The 18,379-nt window shown below is 41.7% G+C and overlaps 1 protein-coding gene across 9 annotated transcripts in view; it reads right to left on the reverse strand.

Annotated features, from left to right (window-relative positions):
* Positions 1–18,379, reverse strand: part of LOC124711466 (protein lap4) — a 539,589-nt gene that overhangs the window by 36,151 nt on the left and 485,059 nt on the right. For 8 of the 9 annotated variants that reach the window (XM_047241583.1, XM_047241591.1, XM_047241606.1 and 5 more), the window contains 3 exons: positions 17,363–17,453; positions 6,857–6,982; positions 6,151–6,276 (listed from right to left, as the gene is read on the reverse strand). In XM_047241583.1, coding sequence (XP_047097539.1) covers positions 6,151–6,276; positions 6,857–6,982; positions 17,363–17,453 — 343 coding nt within the window. The remainder of the gene's footprint in view (positions 1–6,150; positions 6,277–6,856; positions 6,983–17,362; positions 17,454–18,379) is intronic. The other variant, XM_047241575.1, reaches the window with a different exon arrangement.

Consider the following 18,379-nt stretch of genomic DNA (forward strand, 5'->3'; position numbering starts at 1 on the left):
GCTCTCCCAAGGCTGTCAGTAGTTCTAATGGAATGTTGTCTACTCCTGGAGCCTTGTTTCGACTTAGGTCTTTCAGTGCTCTGTCAAACACTTTATGCAGTATCATATCTCCCATTTCATCTTCATCTACACCCTCTTCCATTTCCATAATATTCTCCTCAAGTACATCGCCCTTGTATAGACCCTCTATATACTCCTCCCACCTTTCTGCTTTCCCTTCTTTGCTTAGAACTGGGTTTCCATCGGAGCTCTTGATATTCATACAAGTGGTTCTCTTTTCTCCAAAGGTCTCTTTAATTTTCCTGTGGGCAGTATCTATCTTACCTCTAGTGAGATAAGCCCCTACATCCTTACATTTGTCCTCTAGCCATCACTGCTTAGCCATTTTGCACTTCCTGTCGATCTCATTTTTGAGACATTTGTATTCCTTTTTGCCTGCTTCATTTACTGCATTTTTACATTTTCTCCTTTCATCAATTAAATTCAATACTTCTTCTGTTACCCAAGGGTTTCTACTAGCCCTCATCTTTTTACCCACTTGATCCTCTGCTGTCTTCACTACTTCATCCCTCAAAGCTACCCATTCTTCTTCTACTGTATTTCTTTCCCCCATTCCTGTCAATCGTTCCCTAATGCTCTCTCTTCTTTCATGATTCTTGAACCAAGTGTTAGCTATGACTAAGTTATGCTCTGTGGAAAATTCTACCAGGCAGCTTCCTCTCTCATTTCTTACCCTAATCCATATTCAGCTACTACGTTTCCTTTTCTTTCTTTTCCTACTATTGTATTCCAGTCACCCATGACTATTAAATTTTTGTCTCCCTTCACTATCCGAATAATTTCTTTTATCTCATCATACATTTCATCAATTTCTTCGTCATCTGCAGGGCAAATTAGCGTATAAACCTTTACTACTGTAGTAGGTGTACGCTTAGTGTCTATCTTGGCCAGAATAATGCGTTCACTATGCTGTTTGTAGTAGCTTACCCGCACTCCTATTCTTTTACTCATTATTAAACCTACTCCTGCATTACCCCTATTTGATTTTGTATTTATAACCTTCTATTCACCTGAACAAAAGTCTTGTTCCTCCTGCCACCGAACTTCACTAATTCCCACTATATCTAACTTTACCCTATCCATTTCCCTTTTTAAATTTTCTAACCTACCTACCAGATTAAGGGACCCGACATTCTATGCTCCCATCCGTAGAATGCCAGTTTTCTTTCTCCTGATAATGACATCCTTTTGAGTAGTCCCCGCCTGGAGATCCGAATGGGGGACTATTTTACCTCCGGAATATTTTACCCAAGAGGATGCCATCATCATTTAACTATACTGTGAAGCTACATGCCCTTGGGAAAAATTGCGGCTGTATTTTCCCCTTGATTTCAGCTGTTCGCAGTACCAGCACAGCAAGGCCGTTTTGGTTATTGTTACAAGGCCAGATCAGTCAATCATCGAGACTGTTGCCCCTGCAACTACTGAAAAGGCTGCTGGCCCTCTTCATGAAGCACATGTTTGTCTGGCCTCTCAACAGATACCCCTCCATTGTGGTTGCACCTACAGTACAGCTATCTGTATCGCTGAGACACGCAAGCCTCCCCACCAACGGCAAGGTCCGTGGTTCATGGTGGGTGGGGTGGGGTGGGGTGAGGGGTGGCGGGGGTGGGGGGGGGAAGGGACTATGTTGAAAAATAAAAAAGGTATACCCCAAACACGTAAGTAGTTTTTATTTTTGCACGGACTTTTCAAACGCCCCTCATACATTCAGAAGACCAAAGCATTCCAAAACGGCACATCAGCTGCATGTCATGCAACTACTGGCGTTATCCAGAGATGCTGCTCAGGACATGTTGAAACAGTTGAAAGGATGTGACAGAGTTGCCAAGTACAACAGGTGGGATGACATGATGCATTTGCCAAACTTGAACTTTTACTTGACGTGGAACAGTCAAGCACTGGTTCAAGAACGACGAAGATAAGCTCAACATCTGGGATAAATTCCAGACTAACTGAAGAAAACATTTGGTGAGGTGACAATCAACAGCAAGTCTGCAAGTAGCAGAACAACATCTCAAGAAAAGGGTCACAGAATGTTTTGGCCCTATGCCACAATGCGAATCTGAATTTGACAGAAGCTGACAAAGTCTCAACCTTGATGAAATGAGTTACAAAGGATCTCTACCAGCTTTTCTGGTAAAACAAGTCGCAAAAACAGAGAAATTCATCTAGTGGAGCCAGTGCATCCAGGATATGCAACAGAAGTGATTCAGACGAAAGATGAATCACCAACTCCCAAATGTGACCACTATGGCAGTTGTGGAAGGTCACCATGACCTCTCCTTTCACATATGCCATGCAGTTAGACAAGAGATACAGCAGTTGATAACAGCCAGAACTTGTAGACGGAGAACACAAGAAATAGCAGCATGAATTTGATCCCAAACATCAGGGGATAATAGAAGATGCTGAAGACAAGGTCTAATGATCTTTAGCACCAATCCTTGCCACCAGGTGACACACAACAGGGAGAATGAACAATACCAACCCAGACTTGTCCCACAGTAATCAAATGACAACACAGCCATTGAAGACAACCTTATGCTGCCATTTTCTATGTAAGTTCCAGTTGTCAATCTAGATGCTCAGTTAAACTGTGAAGTTTTTATTGAAGGCTAAAAGCTACTCACACTCTCAAAAAAAATCTGTGTGTCAGCAGGGTTCATATCATTGTAGATAGTCAAGCAAAACTTTGGATCACTAACTGTCACAAGCAGGTATGACTCATCCCTACAAATATGTGCAGAGAGATAATTGAAACAGTCCAGGAAGGGCAGCTTAAAGCCACTGATGAAAAATCATGCACTGCCATCACTACAGACAACACAGTGGAGGAAGTTACTATCAAATTACCAATAGAATCTGGTCTGACGAGGAACAATGTTTGAAAGTATTACACATTCTATGCCAATTATCAGATACTTTCAAATCCTGAGTAGAGAAAAAGACAGTTCCATGGTATAACAGCTTATCAACAATGCACATCATACACAAAATAGCCAGTGTTCGTACCGTGTGTTGCCAGCTAAATGAAAGATAATTTCAGAGGAAGTAAAGAAGATACTGCAAGTTAGTAGAGCACTTGCACATGAAAGGTGAAGGTCCAAGTTCGAGTCTCGGTCTGGCACACAGTATTAATCTACCAGGAAGTTTCATGTCAGTGCACATGCTGCTAAAGGTGAAAATTTCATTTTGGAAACATTCCTCAGGCTGTGGCTAAGCCATGTCTCTCCAACACCCTTTCTTCCAGGAGCACTGGTCTTGCAAGTTTCACAGGAGAGCTTCGGTGATGTTTGGGAGGTAGGAGATGAGGCACTGATGAAAGTAAATCTGTGAGGACAGGTCAGGTGTCGTGCTTGGGTAGCCCAGTAGGCAGAGCATTTGCCCACAAAAGGCAAAGGTCCCAAGTTCGAGTCTCAGTCTAGCACACAGATTTAATCTGCCAGGAAGTTTCATATCAGTGCACACTCCGCTGCAGAGTGAATATTACATTCTGGAAGGTACTGCAAGATGACATCACCCAACTTTCAAAGAATGAAATGATAATTAAATCAAGACCTAAGCTGTCGACAGGCATTGATATACATCAACGGCGACAGTTGAAAATGTGTGCTCCGAACAGGACTCGAACGCTCTACCCATCTGAGCCACCGAGGGCACAGAGGATAGTGTGACTGCAGGGATTTATCCCTTGCAAGCTCCCTGTGAGACTCACATTCCCAACTTAATGTCCACACACTACATTCGTAGTGCCCCTGCCCTTTACACTCATTACTCACAGCAGACAATCTTACTGAGTCCTGTAAGAGTTAGGGCAATGCGTGTGCATCCAGCACAGAAGAAGAAGGTCAATGGCTGATTAGCCTTAACTATATGAAGATGGTATCTGTTCTTTCAGACATGTCCGAAAGAACGGATACTATCTTCATAACAACTTTCAAAGAGTCCTTGGTCCTTGTGAAGAAGAATGATGGCACACGGTATTTCTGAGTCAACCACCAATAACTGAACAAAATTGTGAAGAAAGATATCTACCCACTGCCATGGAATCATTACACTCTAGAGAAGCAAAGTAGTTTTCAACAACTGCCATGCAGTCAGGCTACTGGCAAATCAAGGCTGATGAGACTGACCAGGAAACCATTGCCTTCACGACTTCTAACAGCCTCTGTGAGTTCAAAGTTATGCTATGTAGATTATGTAACATTCCAGCCACTTAAGTGCTTATAAATGGCAATGCATCTTTGCTATGTGAACGACACTGTCATTTTTTCAAATGACATTTGAAGAACATCTACGCTGCTACCACCACATTGAAGTGTGTTCGGACTGCATGCTTCCATCTGAATCTGAAAAAATGACACTCTGCCGTCCAACAAATAAAAGTCTTGGGGCATCTAGTGAATGACAAAGAAATATAACCTGATCCAGAGAAAATAATAACAGACACTGACTTTCCAAGTCCCCAGCAAATTTAAATTGCAAAAAGCTTTCTTGGAGTATGTTCATACTACTGGTGATTCATAAGGGACTTACGTACCAAGGCACATCCCTTGGCAGAACTACTGCAGGGAGACAAGAAATTTTCCTGGAAAGAAATGCGAGAAACATCTTTACTTGTCCTTAAAGATGTGCTAACACCTTCTCCAGTCCTAGCATTATATGATGAGAATGCTGAGACAGAACTTCACACCCATCTTAGTGGTTAAGAGATTGTTGCCCTTCGGATACAAATTCAGGAAGATGCTGAAAAGGTGATATTATTTGTTTCGAGGATACATCTACATCTACACACATACTCCGCAAGCCACTGTAGCTGCATGGCAGAGGGTACCCTGTACCAGTACCACTTCTCATCATTTCCTTTCCTGCTCCCCTCACAAAAGAGAGAGGAAAAAATGACCATCTATTGTCTATATCCCTCCATATCCATCATATTTTCTCATATCTTACTTTCATGTTCCTCATGGAAAATGTATACTGATGGCAGTAGAATCGTTCTGCAGTTAGCTCCAACTGTCAGGTCTCTAGATTTTCTCAGTAGTGTTCCTCGACAAGAAATTTACCTTCCCTGGGGGGGATTCCCTATTACAGTTCCCAAAGCATCTCCATAATACTTGCATGTTGTAACTAATCTAGCAACCCACCTCTGACTTGCCTCGATGTCTTCCTTTCATCCAGACAGGTGTTGATCCCAAACACACTAGCAGTACTCAATAGTACGTCACGCTGGTGTCCCATATGTGGTCTCCTTTCCCAAAATTCTCCCAATAAACAAAAGTAAACCATTTGCCTTCCCTAGCACAATCCTCACTTGCTCATTCAATTTCAATTGCTTTGCAATGTTCGAATGATGTATTAGTATGGATTATGGGAAGATCACTTAGGTCAATACGTATAAATATGTAAGTGGCATGAACCAGCAGAATGACCTACAACAGGAAATGCTGAATAGGAGATCTCTCAAAATTTAGCCTGTCCCACAACCTAATGAGAACCTATACAAAGAAAACGATCCCATAATAGCATCAAAAACAAAAAAGCTGTTGTTCTCCTATCACATATTCCAAATGAATGGCAAAGATTACCCACAAATTTGTAATAAAAAAACAGATAGTTCTGCGAAAGTCAAAAAGGTATACACCAAAATGAGTTACCAGAAAAAATTCTCACGTAACAGCAAATAAGAGAAGCACATGATTCGAGGCCAATAAGGTTTCGGAGCAGAATCACAATGCAGATGGTACAGAGAGCCTCTTTCAAAAAAGCAAAGAAGACACTGGTGGATGTGTTCAAAAGGTAATAGCAATATGTGAAATTTAGCAATACAATTTGACATTTATTTTACACTAAACAGTTTGTTAACACACAGCATTATAGAGTCAATCAGAACATTAAAATAATGGTTATGGTAAAATAATGGTTACGGTAAAACAATGACAACTTACAGAATACGTATTTTGTTTGTCTTCATTTATTTAAGACTGTTTCATTTGTTTGTTTTATAATGTGTGCTTTAGACCACTTCACCCCAATAAATAAATAAAATAAAACAAGACAGTCCAAAAAAATCAAAACTTCACATACCTCTGTATTGTTCTCATTATCTTGATCAGTGCCATTACTCCCTCTTGGAATGGTATCAGAAATCTGAGGTTTGGCATCAATCATTTCACTCATTTTCTTAATGACCATTTGAGCCTGTAATGCATCCTACAACAGTACGAGAGAGATATATGAGATAAAACAGTACACACAATTATATTAAGCAATGAATCTTATGGTTTTACTCTTTTACTTCACCCTGATGCAGTGGTCGGTAACTTTTAGAACAAAACCAGCAATGAATTTACTACCATTTATACTGCTGTACATTTATTCATGATTGTATTCAAATATTATAAGTTATCTGCTATCAAAGCTGCAATACTATTATCATGTTTGCAACCATGAAGCAGTGTGGAGCCAGAAGTTGGCAAAATACAGCTGGATATGGAAGTGCAACACTTTAACATCATTACAAACCACACTGATTAACAAAAACAGCAAATTACCTAAAATTTTGATTTCTGTAATCAACCTTGAGTTATCGACTTGTGTTCTGAAATAATATCAACATGTAACTGCACCTAATAACAAGTCTGGTAGCAGGAAATGTCTGGTGAACTCTCAACAAATGTCAGTAATGAACATCTGTCACATTGGTTTGAACATTTTCATATTGAAAATAATGGAATTTGTAGCTTCATTAAAATGTCTTTTACGAAAGGAATATACTCTTTCATAGACTAACCTGTTCAAGGGATTTTAGCCGTGCCTGCCTCCATGCAGCTCTTTTCTCCGCTCTTAATGCCCTCTGTTCAGCTGGTGAAAGATCCTTCTCATCTTCCGAAGTCAGAAGGCCCTTAGATATAGAATACTATAAAAGACACTATGTTCCATCAGTTACTCTACACAGAAAGTATGTTAACTGCAGGGAGATTTCATGACTTAATAATACACAACAGCAATTGTTACTTCTTCAGTACAACACATAAAAGAAAAGACACACCTCTACCAATAGACAAAGCTGGAACAATTTGGGAAACAAAAACACAAAAATGTAACAAATTAGAACTACTCAGTCAACTGCAGCAACTAAACTGAGAGAGAAGTGAAATGGTTTACCTAGAAAGAAAGGAGGAGAGGGGCGGGAAGGCAGGGGGCAGAGACAGAGAGACAGACAGAGAGAGAGAGAGAGAGAGAGAGAGAGAGAGAGAGAGAGAGTGGTTGCAGCTTAGCTTGTAGATCACATGACTGGTTTCAGAGGTAGTCCCGCCTCTGATCGGATAGGTGATTCTTGTGAGCAGACTGTAGTTGGTGGTGGTGGGAGGGGGTATGGGATTGGTCTTGCATCTAGGTCTATTACAGAGGTATGAGCCATAAGGCAAGGGATTGGGAGCGTGAGTTGTATAGGGATGAACAAGGATACTGTATAGGTTCAGTGGGCGATGGAATACCTCTGTGGGAGCAGGTGGGAAGGATAGTCGGTAGAAGATTCTTCATTTGAGGGCATGATGAGAGATAGTCGAAATCTTGGCAGAGAATGTGATTTTGTTGTTCCAGTACTGAATGGTACTGAGTCATGAAGGGAATGCTCCTCTGAGGTCAGCCGGTGAGACTTTGCGAGTTGGGAGGTGACTGGATAGATAAAACATGGGAGATCTGTATCTGTAAAAGGTTGGGAGAGTAATTATGGTCAGTGAATGCATCAGTGAGATCCTTGGTATATTGTGCGAGGGACTGCTCATCGCTACAGATGTGACAGCCACAGCTGTATGGAAGAGGCTTCTTCATACGGAATAGTTGGCAGCTTTCGAAATGGGGCAAATATGTTTGGAATAGGTGATTCAATTGGCTGGACAATACGCTGTTTAAAAAAAAAGGAGAGGTGGGGGGTGGTGGTGTTTGTAATGTGAAATCCACCTTAGTGGTGCCAAATCTAAAGGCTGGTACCACTCTGGACGTCACATGTGTTTCTCCTTAATCTGTTAATTTAACAAATTTTTTCCCCAAATTACATTCCAAAAAACAATACATTTTTTTAATAAATGAAAAAACATCTCATAATGAATGACATCATAAGTTTCTGTGTAGCTATGAAGTCTAACCGTGTATTTCACAATGGTGTCCCATGAACATAAATCTTGGATGAGCTGGCTGGAGTACAGTGGATGTATGTATCTCCTACCACTGGCAAGCATTCGTCACTGAACTGACGAAATGCTGTCACTTTCAGTCTCTAATGAAGTAGCATCACATTCATCTTCACTTTCTGAGATGCTAAGTTCAATGTCAAACTCTGGATCACTATATCCATCCTTTTTGGAGAGCACTGTCTAGATAACAATACAGAAGAGTATCTAAAAGCACACATTTTGTTGTAGAGTAGCCAAAGCTACTAACATTAAAGACAAATCTAGTGGCCCAACCTCAACCTAAACACACAGTCAGGCTACAAATGTAGTACCAGGTGTTCTCTAGCAGCAGAACACTTAACTGTTAGTACTGAAATGGTTATAAGCAAGGTTTCTTTTATGTTGTCTGAGTATACTTGGGATTTTAGGTTTCTGTCAAAACAATAAAAACAAGACAATTCTGTTTTTTAAGTTAAGGGATTAATTTTATTGCCTCACTCAGTGAGTACATTACAATATCCAGTCATTAAATAGCAGTGGTATTTTAGTAACAAATAATCTCACATTTTATTGTTACATTAAGCACAATCAAAACAGTCAGTAGTTCCAGAGTTTTTAAACGCAAGATTTTGTAGTATATTTTCCTGTTTTATTTTTGTTACACTTGTTGCACTTCAAAATAATTCAAAGAAGAAATTAAATGACACAAAAGTGCTGTTAGAAACGCGTAACACCTGAAGTGAAAAGCAACTCTGAGTGCTGACTTTCGGTCTGATACTGTTCACAGTACCTTCAAATTTTTGTTTCCTCATCTGCTGTTCTTTACTTTTCCGAAATTTTGCTGTAGTACACAACAGAATTATATAATTAGTTACACTATACCCATCAGAAAGTGACATAAAAGATATAATGTTAACCAACCTTGCACTGCCAGTGGCACTGATCATGACTTGTACCTAAAAGGAAGGATAAAGAAGGGGGCAGAGGGAGGGGAGAGGAAGGAAGGAAGGAAGGAAGGAAGGAAGGAAGGGAAAGGGAGAGGGAGAGGGAGAGGGAGAGGGAGAGGGGGGGGGGGGGAAGAGAGAGAGAGAGAGAGAGAGAGAGAGAGAGAGAGAGAGAGAGAGAGAGAGAGAGGGGGGGGGGGGGGCAGGAGGAAAGAGTGATTGCAATAATTTAAAAAACATATAAATAGAGTAAATAATAGTAAAACCCCGAATATTTAAAGAATCAAGTTCGCATGTATACAACAGCTTCAAATATCTGATCATTTCACAAATGCGTTAACATGTTAAATATTTGTCTTCAAGCAGTTAAGTGGGGAGGGGGGAAGAAGAAGAAAGAGGTTAGAAAAGGTATGAAATTATGCATAACATTTGTCAGACCTCACCAAGTGCTCTCATTAAGAAACAAGGGATGAATACAGTCTGTATAATCTGCACCTCGTTTTAAGCAAATTAAGTTTTCACACATCTCAACGTTTATGATTTTGCAGGTAAATTCAATGGAACATGTCGGTGCTATCTGCAAATTGTGTTGTGAAGCGAGTCGGTTGTACAGAATTAGTAAGTTAAAATGTCACGCCTGATGTAGCAGGTTTAATACATGAACAGCGAAAATATAGTAACTGATAAACTTTTTTCCTTTCATCATTTTGCGGAAGGGGTGTCGGTGAGAAAAAGTTTTATTAAGATTTGAAATTATGTGTACAATCTGTTGGAAGCTTTTTTTTTCTTTTTTTTGTGGTTTTAGGGCGCAAAACTTCTATGGTCATTAGCGCCCAGCCCGTGACGTAGAAAACAGGAAAAAAACGAAATTTAAAATCAGCAGCAATGGGAACAAAGTCATAAAATTTGAGAAACTAAAGGCAGAAGGAATGCTTAAAAATTCACTATAGAAAGGGGTTGGTTGTCCCCAAAAAAAAAAAAAACTTCAAATGACTGACGTCATTTCACTGTCACTAATAAACTGTAGAACGCGGTCAGCTGAGCGCGTGTCATCTGCTAAAATCGACGATAGATCAGGCGATAGCTGTAGACGGGAGCGTAACGGATTAAAATAGGGGCATTCAATTAAAAGGTGTCTGACCGTCCACAGCTGAGAGCAGTGGGGACAGAGTGGGGGAGGATCACCGCTTAAAAGATGTCGATGACTAAAAAGACAGTGCCCTATCCGGAGTCTAGCTAAAATTACCTCCTCCCGACGACGCGTTCGGGAGGAAGAGGTCCAAGCACAAGGAAGGGCTTTCACTTCCCGCAATTTATTATGGGGAAGTGTTGACCAATGCGCATGCCATAAATGAGCAACTTGGCGACATAAACTGCTCTGTAGATCGGTAAACGGAAGAGACTGAATAGCTGGCCGAGGAAGAGAGACTGCAGCCTTGGCCGCTATATCGGCCGCCTCATTCTCACAGATACCAGCGTGTCCCGGAAGCCAGAGGAACGCCACTGAGACGTCCCCCAGGTGGAGCAAGCGCAGACAGTCCTGAATCCGGTGGACCAGAGGGTGCACAGGGTAAAGAGCTTGGAGACTTAGGAGAGAGCTGAGAGAATCTGAGCAGATTACGTACTGTATCCGCTGATGGCGGCAGATGTAGTGGACAGCCTGGAGAACAGCGTAAAGCTCCGCAGTATAAACCGAACACTGGTCGGGAAGCCGAAAGTGATTTGGGGTGTCGCCAACAATATAGGCACTCCCTACACCTAACGATGTTTTCGAGCCGTCGGTGTAAATAAATGTGGCTTCCGTCATTTGTGCACATAGAGCAGCAAATGCCCGACGGTAAACAAGTGTAGGGGTACCATCCTTGGGAAATTGACATAGGTCTCTGAGCAAGTCGATCCGGGGACGGAGCCAAGGCGGTGCTGTACCCCAAGTTGTCAAGAAGGTTTTAGGAAAGCGGAAGGAAAGAGAATGGAGCAGTTGACGGAAGCGGACTCCCGGGGGTAGTAGGGAGGAGGAGCGGCCTGCATACCCGACATCAAAGGAGGCGTCGAAAAAAAGGTCATGGGCTGGATTAGCAGGCATGGAAGACAGATGGCTAGCATAACGACTCAGAAGGACTGCCCGCCGATTGGACAGCGGAGGTTCAGCAGTCTCAGCATAAAGGCTTTCCACAGGGCTAGTGTAAAATGCTCCAGACACTAAACGTAATCCACGGTGGTGGATAGAGTCGAGACGCCGAAGAATAGACGGCCGAGCAGAGGAGTAGACTATGCTTCCATAATCCAATTTCGAGCGCACTAAGGCGCGATAGAGGCGGAGAAGGACCACTCTGTCCGCTCCCCAGGAGGTACCATTCAGGACACGGAGGGTGTTAAGGGAACGTAGACAGCGAGCCGAAAGATAGGAAACGTGGGAGGACCAGCACTGTTTTCTGTCAAACATAAGACCCAAGAATTTAGCGACGTCGGAAAACGGAAGGTTGACAGGACCTAGATGTAATGAGGGCGGAAGAAACTCCTTACGTCGCCAAAAATTAACACAAACGGTCTTACTGGGTGAGAAACGGAAGCCGGTTTCGATGCTCCACGAGTGGAGGCGATCGAGACATCCTTGAAGACGTCGTTCAATAAGGCTTGTCCGTTGAGAGCTGTAGTAGATCGCAAAATCGTCCACAAAGAGGGAGCCCGAGACATCAGGAAGGAGACAATCCATAATTGGATTAATGGCGATGGCAAACAGTACAACACTCAGCACGGAGCCCTGGGGTACCCCGTTTTCTTGGGAGAAAGTACGGGAGAGAGTAGTGTTCACCCGCACCCTAAATGTGCGCTCTGCCATAAATTCGCGAAGAAAAAGGGGCAGCCGGCCTCGAAAGCCCCAAGAGAACAGTGTGCGGAGGATGCCTGTCCTCCAACAGGTATCGTATGCTCTCTCCAGATCAAAAAATATTGCTACCGTTTGGCGTTTCCGGAGAAAATTGTTCATGATATAAGTGGAGAGAGCAACAAGATGGTCAACTGCAGAACGATGCTTTCGGAATCCGCATTGGGCTGGTGTTAAAAGACTGCGGGATTCCAGCCACCAAGCTAAACGGTAGTTCACCATACGCTCCAAAACCTTGCAGACACTACTCGTGAGAGAAATGGGGCGGTAGCTAGAGGGGAGATGTTTGTCCTTTCCAGGTTTCGGAACGGGAACGACAATAGCTTCCCGCCATCGCCTGGGAAAGGTACTGTCGGTCCAAATTCGATTATAAAGGCGAAGGAGGTAACGCAGGCTATGGGTTGATAAATGCAGCAACATTTGGACATGGATACCATCCGGTCCTGGGGCGGAGGAGTGAGAAGAAGAGAGGGCATGTCGGAGTTCCCGCATGGAGAAAACAGTATTGTAGCTTTCGTGATTTTGAGAGGAGAAAGCAAGATGTCGCACTTCCGCTGCACGTTTCTTCGGGAGAAACGCTGGCGGGTAATTTGAAGAGCTCGAAATCTCAGCAAAGTGCTGACCCAATGAGTTAGAAATTGTGACGGGGTCCACTAAGGTATCATGCGCGACAGTGAGCCCAGAGACCGGGGAGAAACTAGGCGCGCGCCGGAGAACCGTCGAAGCCGACTCCAAACTTCCGAGGAGGGAGTGAAGGTGTTAAATGAGCTAATAAAGAATTTCCAGCTTGCCTTCTTGCTATCGCGGATGACGCGACGGCATCGCGCACGGAGCTGCTTATATCGAATACAGTTGGCCAAAGTTGGATGGTGACGCAAAATGCGAAGAGCACGTCGCCGCTCACGTATTGCGTCACGGCATACCTCGTTCCACCAAGGAACTGGGGGGCGCCGGGGCAATTCGGAGGTGCGTGGTATTGAACGTTCCGCAGCTGTGAGAATAACGTCGGTAACATGTGTGACCTCATCGTCGACGCTGGGAAAGCGACGGTCATCGAATGTCGCTAGAGACGAAAAAAGTGTCCAATCGGCTTGGGCAAACTTCCAGCGTCGCGAGCGCATATATGGCAGTTGAGGCTGCAGTCTAAGAACACATGGAAAGTGGTCACTCGAGTGTGTATCATCAAGGGCGAACCATTCGAAGCGCCAAGCTAGCGGAACAGTACCGACCGCAAGGTCCAAATGAGATAAATTTGCCGTGGAGGCAGACAAAAATGTGGGGACCCCAGTGTTGAGGCAGACTAGATCCGCTTGGTGGAAGACGTCTAGCAATAGTGAGCCACGTGGACAAGGATGTGGAGATCCCCAAAGCGGGTGGTGGGCATTGAAGTCCCCAACCAGCAAATAGGGGGGTGAAAGCTGATCAAGAAGATGAAGGAGATCAGCTCGTGGCATTGGTGTGGATGATGGAATGTGTACAGTACAAAGAGAGAACGTGTATCCAGAAAGGGAAAGACGGACGGCGACAGCTTGGAAGGAACTGTTTAAGGGGATTGGGTGATAATGGAGAGTATCATGGAGCAGAATCATGAGTCCTCCATGGGCTGGAGTGCCTTCAACAGAGGGGAGGTCATATCGGACGGACTGAAAATGAGGGAGAACAAAGCGGTCATGGGGACGCAAATTTGTTTCCTGAAGACAGAAGATGACCGGCGAGTAGGATCGTAAGAGGATCGACAATTCATCCCGATTGGCGCGAATGCCGCGGATATTCCAGTGGATAATGGACATAGGGTGAACAGAAAATGGAGGAACGTGACCAAGGGTGCTGTTGGAAGTTGTGGAGTGCTCTCATTGTCAAATGCTGATGGATGTAAGACCAGATATTTGTACACTGTAACCTACCCTGCCTGAAGACAAATGCGCAGTTTCTAACAATAATATCTATGGTCCTGTGCTAAATTTAAACATAAGGTTACACCTCTTAATGAGTGTATAACAACAGCATTTTAAAACTTTAGATTGTGTCAATAACTACCCAAAATACTGAAAATCAAATTTTTGTTATCCTGGAAGCTCTTTGACAGGCAACTTGCATCTGGTACTAGGTTCTGGGATAGCGATCTGGTAACATAGATTACTGTGTAAATTAGGAAATAGTACACACACATAAAATGTAAATAAATGAACTGGAAACACAAAGGGCATTTGTTAATGGGGCTTAGGTCCAGGACGGTGGACACATCCAAATGGCCCGTGTGGTGCAGAATGCACTCTGGTCCCTATAGTCATGCAACAGAGCAAGCTCAACAACTGGGTACTGGGTATCCAAAAGACAGATGGTTCTTCTGTGTCCACTCAGACTCAATGGTGAGCATTCCTACATAAAAAAAGCTGTGCTGAAAACTTATATCCTCTTGCCCTCTGGCAAATACAGCTTGCACTTCCAAACTACTCAGAAGGCACCTCCTTGTAAACCAGTACCAGGCAGAACTCAATACATAAGCATTTTATGTACGGCATTATGCGATACCTCAATCAAAAGGCGAAACAGTGGAAGAAGAGCTTCAGAGAATGTTACGGATGGGAGTAACAGAAAGGTCAACTAGCCAATATAACAACCCACTGTTCATTGTGGAAAAAAGGAATGGTGATGTCACAGTAGAATTGTATGCATGTCCAGCGAATAAAATTATTATTCCAGAAAGAGACAGACTTGAGATTTTTGGAACAGTTCCTCCAAAAGCTTCATGGGGCAAGAGTATTCAGTAGTATAGATCTCAGATCAGGGTACTGGCAGGTCCCCCCCTACATAAGGGTACACATGTATTATGTTTCTTCTTTCCCATATAGTGATATGTTTTTAATTTAAAAATTTCTTATTACTCCGGCTTATTGATTGTGCACCGGTAATTTTTTGTATTGGTCACTTAGTAACTGAATTCAACTTAGAGGAGTTTCACTGTTTTTTTAATTATTAGCCTGTGTGTTTATTATGTCAGACAGAACACTGTCATGTAATATATATGTAATATGTATATAAATACAATAATAAGGGAATGATACTTATGACCTCTCATCCTATTAGCAAGTATGTTAATTGGTATCAACAGCTACAATTTAGTGTGCAAACAGTGCAACCTGCAATTTTCTTATCGTCTTACAACATAATTGTTCATACCAGACATAGGACAGTCTTTAGTGTTGAGTGGCTCCCTTAAACCTGCTTGCACATCTATATACACAATTTCAGGCAAGCCAGCAGCAGTGTGAAGCAGAAATAATACAACTACTACAGAAGAACCAGGTACATGGCATGGAAAGCTCTTTATGGTAGGACTAAAGACATCTCAACTGATGGAAAACTATGTTTTCTACCTTATTTTGCGCTAGCAAAAAATGGACCTTTAAGGCCAGAGACAAGTGGTGTATAGATGCATTTGAGCTGAGTGAAAGACGAACTGGTGTCTCCATTATTGAGAAATATAGTATGTCCAGGTGCCGTTCATCCCGTATCAGCCAAAATATTCTTAAGTTCTTTGGCCAGATTGTTAGAAGAGAGAGAGAGAGGGAGAAAATCTAGAGAAAATAATCATGGAAGGAAAGACTGGGGGGGGGGAGGGGGGCAAGAGATGAAGAGACACTGAGCCTGTGGATAGATCTAATCAAAAAACATCTCCAGGCTCAATTTTCAGCAGTCTCTAAGAGAAGCTGGTGGCTCTCTGGGACGAAAAACTTGGTTCAAGGGGTCCCGACACTCAGCAATGAGTCCAATGATTAGTGATGATTAGCAGTAAGATATAATACAGAATAAATACTTCATGTCAAGATATTAAAAAAATTGTGACAAAAATTCTTCTACTCCATGTACAGGTGGTTGCAGCTAGTTTGAAAAGCATTAAAATAATTTTCCTAAGAATTCAGGAAAAGCAACAATAATTCTTTTATTTGCCTCTCACTATGAACAAATACACTTGAACTGAATGTAATTACTGTTGTGCTACCAATAGGATGAAGTACTCCATTCTTATGTACCTCCATAGACATACAAAGCAACAACAGAAAATGAAATAACTGTCAGTATAAGTACTGCTTTTGGTTATGCAAATATACTGCTTACAAACAGTTAGTTTAACTTTATTATGGTATGAAATAAGAGACACCATTTAAAGGATAACAGATGGAACTTAATTTGAAAGAAATATGTTTTATTGATGGTGACTAAGTGCTGAAAATTGAGTTGCTACAGTTACAGAAATATAAAGTAGTAATTCAGCTTGAAAGATAAATACATGATTTACTATTTATGAATTCCCTACAGAGAATTCAAATGACAATAATTTAATGTAGCACTATTCTCATCATTTTTTATGATGTCACTGATATGCAGCAATGCCTTTCAGTATTACATTTAAATCCAACGTGGTTTCCTATGAAGTCGCCAGGTTAGTTGTAATAACAACACTAATGGATTACAATCAGATATAAGGCACCAAACCTGGGATACTTGAAATTTGTTTATTGCGCACAGACATTGCACTTTTTATGCAGATGATGCACCTTTCTTTGAGTGGTTACCTGAATTGCACTGCACAGGAAATGCACTATTTTAATCCTTGTGGCTGTGCACATGTGTATAAAGTGCACCAAACACAAATAAAATTGTTTTCCATTTAGCTGTTTCACAATGGCGAGCTTCAGCTAACACAGTGATAAATTGTGCTGTCATATGTCCAAAAGAGAAACAGTAAAATAAAATAAACAACACGCTATGTCATAAAAAATGTATTATCCATGCAAGAAAATGATCCACATTACAAGTTAGCACCACAATCCCACAATGAAGCAATTGTCTGTACGAGATAATGAGTAATCAAATAAGAGGTTGGCTAGGATCTGTTGCAACTACATTGTGGTTGGCTGGGATCTGACGCATTGTTTAAGGCTTCAAGTGGGGCATTGGTCATTACTTTGGGACGTGGGATATCACCTGACCATAGCAACAGACTGATTAATGAAAGTTTATTTCATTATGATTTAATAAAACAGTGCTTTGGTGTATAATATGAAGGTTTATTTTATCATTGTTTAATTAATCTAAGATTGAACTATGTTTTTGCTCTTGCATGTTTACCTTGGTACAATAAAGACAGCTGTTCTTTACAAGTATAAGGAGTATGCAGTGCTCCCGCTCATGTTATGAAAATTGGTGCACCTGCTCAAGGTACAGAGCTATTTATGCAGAATCGTTGCATGAACTAATTCTAAATAATATTCTAGTATCCAAGTAGTTACCTCCTGCTGCAGCTTCTCCTTCAGCCTTCGTTCAGCCTTTGCTGTGTGGATACTTCCAGCAGCACTGGTTCCCGAAACACTTTTGATGACTCTGGATGAAAATATATACTGCTTATGTAAACTGCTTCCGACATGTTATTTACAAATTCTGATATATCCAATCTAAATTCAGAAGCATTTTTTGACAAATATTTTATAAAGAAAGGGGGTGAGGAGAACACATCCAAAAACATAGTTTTCTTGTAACCATTGGAAAATTGTCGGTACCGAGAAATACCTACATGAAGCTAAAGAGAACATATGCGTACTGAATACAGACTGCATGCACACAAACAGAGCAATCAATTACTTAACCAAATAGGAGCCATCACATTTGGAGACAGAGTGCTGTAGCAAAGATTATGTTTCTTGAAGAAGGGTTAGTGGAGGAAGGGAAAAGTATCAATGCTGAGATGAATTATACGAGAGGTATGATGAAACTAAGAACCATAAGCAACAGTAGTCACAGGAAAACCACAGCAAAACAAAACAAAAATGAACTGTAAACAAGTATGGGAACACAACATGGTTGATAAAATAGCTGGGACAGAAAAGACTAAGGATAGAAAATAGATGTGAGACTAGATGAAATGTAGGGAAAAAGAAAAGTATCAAAGGTATACTGAATCATATTCTAAAATCAGTTATGACTATATTTTCCCTTTTTACAAAATTCTGCTAGGCCTTGATGCTTTGCAAGTCAGCACGTCAATGAAGATAGTATATCAAGACAATATGCACAGGTGACAGAAGAACTGATCAAGTATGCCACATTGCAGCAATCAATTCCACGGGTAAGCAAAACTTAGGATGATTAACCCATATGTTAGAAAGAGCTTCTCACAATTACATATCTAATTATTTAGTGGCATTGCACCTGATTTACATAAACACCTTATTCCAGTAAAAGTAGTTGCATGCAGGTTAAAATTAACTAACAGTGCTTATGAAAATCAAGTCACAGTTACCTAACAAACA

This window comes from Schistocerca piceifrons, chromosome 1 (genome assembly GCF_021461385.2).
Source record: "Schistocerca piceifrons isolate TAMUIC-IGC-003096 chromosome 1, iqSchPice1.1, whole genome shotgun sequence".
Lineage (NCBI taxonomy): Eukaryota > Metazoa > Arthropoda > Insecta > Orthoptera > Acrididae > Schistocerca > Schistocerca piceifrons.